The 6,000-nt window shown below is 36.6% G+C and overlaps 1 protein-coding gene across 1 annotated transcript in view; it reads right to left on the bottom strand.

Moving 5' to 3' along the window:
- Nucleotides 1–637: 637 nt before the first annotated feature.
- Nucleotides 638–6,000, bottom strand: part of LOC148846706 (putative sugar phosphate/phosphate translocator At3g17430) — a 41,562-nt gene continuing 36,199 nt past the window's right edge. The window contains exons 8-10 of the mRNA XM_088949291.1: nt 4,449–4,714; nt 4,257–4,351; nt 638–1,042 (exon numbers count right to left, since the gene is read on the bottom strand). Of these exons, the coding sequence (XP_088805417.1) occupies nt 872–1,042; nt 4,257–4,351; nt 4,449–4,714 (532 nt within the window). The 3' untranslated portion in view covers nt 638–871. The remainder of the gene's footprint in view (nt 1,043–4,256; nt 4,352–4,448; nt 4,715–6,000) is intronic.

Below are 6,000 nucleotides of genomic sequence, written 5' to 3'. Positions count from 1 at the left end.
TGTCTTTAAAAAAACACAAATTAGGGGTAGAAATTTAGTAAATATAAAAAACTATAGGAGTGTCTTCGTAAACCACCCAAACATAAATACATCATGTCTGAAACTAGATGATATCGATTCATATTCATTGTCAAATTATGGTTTGTGTTTGGTATTATTGTTGTTTCTACCTGAAACCTTTGGATTGATCAATATAAATTGGCAGGTGATAATTATTTTTTGAGGCTATTTATGATTAAAATAGACACCTTGTATTGTAGTTGGCTGGTCTAATGAACATATAACTTCAAATATTAAAATCAGATGGTATTGTAGTTGATCATTAAAGTTGGACCCAGTTTATAATCCCAATCCTCTTTAAATGGGATACCAGTAAAGAATACTTTTCTCGTTGACACCTTGTATCAACCGTGTTCAATGCTCCATGGCACTAGCACGAATCTTGAATATTATACTGCATGCTGGGTAAAAACCTAGGAAGGGGGCACTGATCAAAAAAATTGGAAGGGAAAAGAAAGAATATTAAAAAAATATGATATTGTTCATATAATGTTAGGCAGCTTTGTACCTTTTCAGGTCCGGCAGTATTGAATTATACCAGTAATACGATTTATAGAACCATAAAATTGAAGGAGACTGAGTAAACTAACCTCTGTAGTCTATATTTCAAGCCCAAACTACAAATGAAGTTTCTACAATGAATTCCCTCAATATTGAATGGCAAAGAATGGTGGTTCTTTGCAAAAGAAAGGAATACAATTCGTCTGGCTTCATTCCCTTTTCTCTATTTGCAAATAAAATGCCCCCCACCCCCCAAGTGAGACAGCTTACAAGAAAATTGGTCTATACTTGGGCTGCATGTCATGAACCATCACGAGTGGCTGCCAATCTGGGTACGCCCAATATGAGACAGCCTTGATGATGGAAGCAAAGGTGCTTCTTCATCCACATTAGGATCAGAAGCAGATGCATTCCCTCCACTGTTATTATTGCCACTGTTGGGTACATAAAGATCAGAAGACTTCTTCTCCAACTTCCACTCCTACAATGAAGTACCAATAAGAATCCATGAATAATAAGGCCCTAAAATAGCAAACTCAATTCCCTGAAAGCAGAGCTTGAAAAGACAGATTATGTACTTTTTCCCACGCCTTCAATTTCTTCAAAGATATAATGACAAGAATAAGTTTGAATATTCAGAAGAATAATATATTATATATGCATAGATTTTCATTGTTCATCAGTCCTACTCCTTAATTTTTAAAGAAACACCAGATTTGATACTTTGGCATGGTGTTGCCCTCTATGATGTCAAGGCAATTGACATATAATAATGCACAATTAAGTTACAACCTTGTAGCCACAGAACATCTAGGACATTTAGCAAGACAGTCAATTTAAGGCCAAAATATTGTGATTTGGAAGTCTCAAGGAAGTCAATCGAAGAATAACTAACAATCCCAGAAAGCATAATCCGAACTATAAAATCAAATCCATTAAAATGTAAGTCTTTAGAGCCCTGATGCATTGGCATACAAGATATGTAACGCCCAGAAAGTCAAATGGCGACTATACATTCACCACAAATTTGATGATTTAGCTCTACAGGGACCAATATCCATTATGCCATAAGTTAGCTGGAAGAACCCTTGGTAACATGCATTCAAATCACCTATGTTTTGCAATTTCGCAATGTACAAGAAGAAACAAAAGTGATCCAGGAGATTTTTTTTCATGGTCACTATAGTTGCAAAGGTGCCAGCAGGGGGGAGGTTATAGGGAAGTGCCCTGTCACGTAAGAAAGAGATTCTTTAAAACAGAAAAAAAAAAAAAAAAAAAAAACATGAATCCTAGGATTGTTCCCTGAGTTGCAATTATTTAGCTTGAAGAACCCTTGGATTAAGGACAATAATATGCATGCAAAGAATCTATGTGTGGCAATTTTGCAATGTACTAGAAGAAACAAAAGGGATCCAGGAGATTTTTTTTCATGGTCACCACGGTTGCCAAGGTGCCAAGGGGAGGTTAGGTGATGGGGGAGTGCCTTTTCACCTAAGAAATTGATTCTTTAAAATAAAATAAAATAAAAACATGAATCCTAGGATAGTTCCCCAAGTTTCATGTGACTGGCAATCATTTTCTCCAATAATTACCAATAATCTTCATTAAATGAGTATAAACTTCATATCATCATATGGCGCCTTGAAAAAAAGCAACTAGGCACTTGGGCGAGGCAACCCTCCATGGGTGCCTTGTCACCTAGGCATCACCTTGACAGCTATGATGGTCACAGGTTTCATGTGGATTGAATGGAAGACTCTCTCATGATAAAGCATAATATTCATTTTTTACATGTATCTACATTATTATAAATATAATTAAATAAAATGATAAACCCAAATGAACCAATTGATTTGGGGGCAAGATCTAAATATATTGACAAGACTACTTTCAGACTAGCTGGTAAGCAAGTTGAGAGGTAAAATGTTCCCTAAAATGGTTTCTTGGAAAAGATCTTTGTTCATTCGAAGATGATAAGAAGATATGCTAAGATGTTTCTGCAAGATCATGTCATAACATTAAGACTGTTTATGTTCAGAAGGAATAATTAGTTTGTTTGGATATGGAATAATTAGTAGAAGGCTATGGAAGCTTCAACCCAGTTAGTTTGCCTAGTGAGTGCCATTTGCAAGGACCAATTCCACCCAAAATTAGAGTCTAAGAGGTTAACCATGAGAAAACAAACACTAGTAAACTCTTCAAAGGAGAAGGCCTTACTGTTCCCCATCACCTAACATGTGCCTTTTTTTGTAGAGAAAATGGTAGAAATACTTTCTATCTATTATTCTCCTATCAATTTCTAATTCTATCAAGCATTTGGCCATTTTCTGTTCTTTATTTGAAGGCAGGCAGACAACCTAGGGATATTCAAGAAGTTTATTTAGCACCTCCTTTTCCCCACCGAAGAGAGGTAAGATCATGGGGAGATGTACCAGAGCAGTATTGCGAGTGTATTGCAAGGTGTCTTATTGTGTCGAATACTTCAATTTTAAGTGTGAATTATGTATTCAATACTGTACCCAGCCATGCCCTTGCTGTATCAGGGTTATATAGGTTGGGCATGCTTACTTCTTTCACTACCTGTGATACCATATAAAGATTTTGGCAGCAGATGGCGTTCTCCTCTTTGACAAAAGACAGACCACCCTTTATCCCTTCATGCCCCCAGCCCTAAACATCATGATGTATTTTGACAGCTGCAGCATAGGGAACCCAGAAATTGGGGGAGTAGTCAGAAATTGGGATAAAGGAACGTCTTAGCTATACTACTTCAGGTATGAGCATGCAGAATTATAGGCAGTTCTTCACATCATAAGGATAACAAAATCCCTAAACTACAGAGAAATCTTGAATGATAAGTACCCTAGTATGATTGTAGGATGGTCAAAGAGAGACTGCATTGATTGTTGGGACCATAGACACTTTCAGGGAGATCAAAAGGCTAGCCTTAGAGCTAAGAACTAATTTTAAATGGACATCATAGAAAATAGGATTGCAAAAAGGGTTTAGGGTTTGGGGTTTGGGGTTTTAGGGTTTATGGTAATAGAAACCAAATGTTTCCAGGTTTAATTCAACAAGGGGGAAACTTGTAAATGGAAAATAGAAGAAGCTTAGTCGAGGCTTGTTAGCTTTTTTAAGGTGCTTAGCACATTATGATGTATACCATTCACTTTGCAGATATTAATAAATTGTGTTACTGATAAAAAATAGAAGGTAATGGAAGCTGGCATAAACATCATAAAATTATGGAAACAATAAACACACTATAAAAATGTTGAAAATTTATTATAAATCTTGCTTCAGAGTTCAGGAGCAGAGAATAAACATCAATGCACACTTGGAATTTTTTATATAATCTTACTGACATTTGAGCAAAATTTCTGGAAGCTCATTCTGAACTTTAAGCATTATGTTTTGCATTGGTTGCCATTAAAATGGAAGCAATGCCCATGAGACTTTTAGACAACTAATCATCTTACCACAGCTCCAAAGAAGGCGATATATTGGTGGTTATCAATTTATAATGTCATATTTAAGATCCAATACTGGGACAGTATTCTGAGATATACTGAATAACAGTTATTACTTCAAACAAGAACAAATAAAACCACTAAATATTACGGAATAACTAGTACTCATGAAATAAGCAGTAACCCTGATATCCTGAAGGTATCAAATATATGATACAAACTGACCTTTGATGCTCTGTCTGGGATACTTTCAGCTGGAAGTTGAGATGCTCGGACATCCTTCACTTTCAAGTAGTTATACATGATTACACCACAAAGAGCTGCAGAAGAATACAATGAAAATGTGAAATTTTAATAATTAATGCAGAAATTTTGAATGTGTTACAAATTTGCTCACTTAGATGGAAAGAGAAGTACCAATTGCATATCCAATGATATTCAGACCAGTAATCGTTGATTCAGGAAATAAAACAGTTGAAAGTGCAATCAGAATCCAATCTTTCAGAACACCAGCAACCCGGATAGTGACTGCTCCAGTTCTTCCAATTACCAAGAATATTGAAAAGTTCAAGGCTAGTGCACAAAGGGCATTTGAAAAAAATATCCAGAAATTGAACTGAATCTGTGAAACTTCCATCCCTGGTTTCTCCAGCAAATACCAGGGAACAAACAGAAACACAAAACTGCAAATGGAAAAATATAAGAAAGTAAGAATCTAAAAAAAAAAAAAGCAAATTATCAAAATTCCTTACCAAAACAAGTAGTCCTACCAAAAAACATAACAAATAGCATTGTGTTAATTAAAAATTGAGCAAAGTACCTTTTGGGTAAATTACAGAGACCCCCTGTACTCTGGGGGGTGTGACACATTTCCCATGTTATTTTTCATAGAAATAGAAAAGAGGAAAAGAAGAGAAGAGAAACAATGAGAGAAATAGGAGATATCATCCTTCTCCACCTTCCCATCTCTCGTAAATGAAATGCTTATCAACTTCAATGTCTTTGGTTCTGTCATGTTTAACTAGATTGTGTTCCATGTTCATTGCCACCTTCTTGTCATAACAAAGGGATATGACATCGGTCATAGTAAAGCCCAATTCAGTTAGCAAATTCCTTGTCCACAAAACTTCAGCTACTCCATGTGCCATGGCACAATACCCTGCCTTGGCACTTCATTTGGCCACTGCCATTTGTTCTTATCCATATTAATAAATTTCCACTCATAAACATGCAATAACCTGTAACCATGAAGTGAACCGGCCCAATCCATGATCTGTAACCACTTTGAGATTGCCATGCTTAGAGAAATGAATTCCTATTCCGAGATTGTTTAACCAAGTGCTTTAGGACATGTTCAACAGTTGTAAAGTTTGATGTCTCAGGAGAGTGCATATATTAAGTTAAAGACTCCTACACCAGGTTGATGGGGTTTGGAGGGTTGAGGCAGGGGGGCCCACTTCACCTTTGTTGTTTGTCTTAGTCATGGAAGCTTTAAACCTGATCATGAAGAAAGGAGTGCAGAGGGGGTGGATAGAAGGCTTTAAAGTTGGAAATGAAGGACTGCATATCTCTCACCTACAATATGTTGATGATACACTAATCTTCCTAGATGCTTCAGCAAATCAAGTTCTGAATTTAAGAGCTATCTTAGCCAACTTTGAAATGCTGACTGGTCTAAAGGTGAATATGGAAAAAAGTTCACTAATAGGAGTTGGGAACCTAAGTGCCGAGGAAGTGAGGCAATACACAGAAGTGCTGGCGTGTAAGGTAGGGGAGCTACCTTTCATCTATCTTGGGCTGCCAGTGGAATCAAAGGCAGCAGCAATTAATATCTGGAACCTTTAATAGAAAGGGTGGAGAGGAGGCTGGCGGGATAGATGGAAAACCAAGTATCTATCTTTGGGTGGGAGAATCACACTTAGAGTGTTCTGTCCAGCTTACCAACATATTACTTATCCCTTTTAAGAGT

Source organism: Nelumbo lutea, chromosome 6 (genome assembly GCF_056320005.1).
Source record: "Nelumbo lutea isolate HS-2025 chromosome 6, American lotus-T2T, whole genome shotgun sequence".
Lineage (NCBI taxonomy): Eukaryota > Viridiplantae > Streptophyta > Magnoliopsida > Proteales > Nelumbonaceae > Nelumbo > Nelumbo lutea.
Note: the sequence above shows the minus strand (reverse complement) of the source record. Positions and strands in the feature narration are given on the sequence as shown.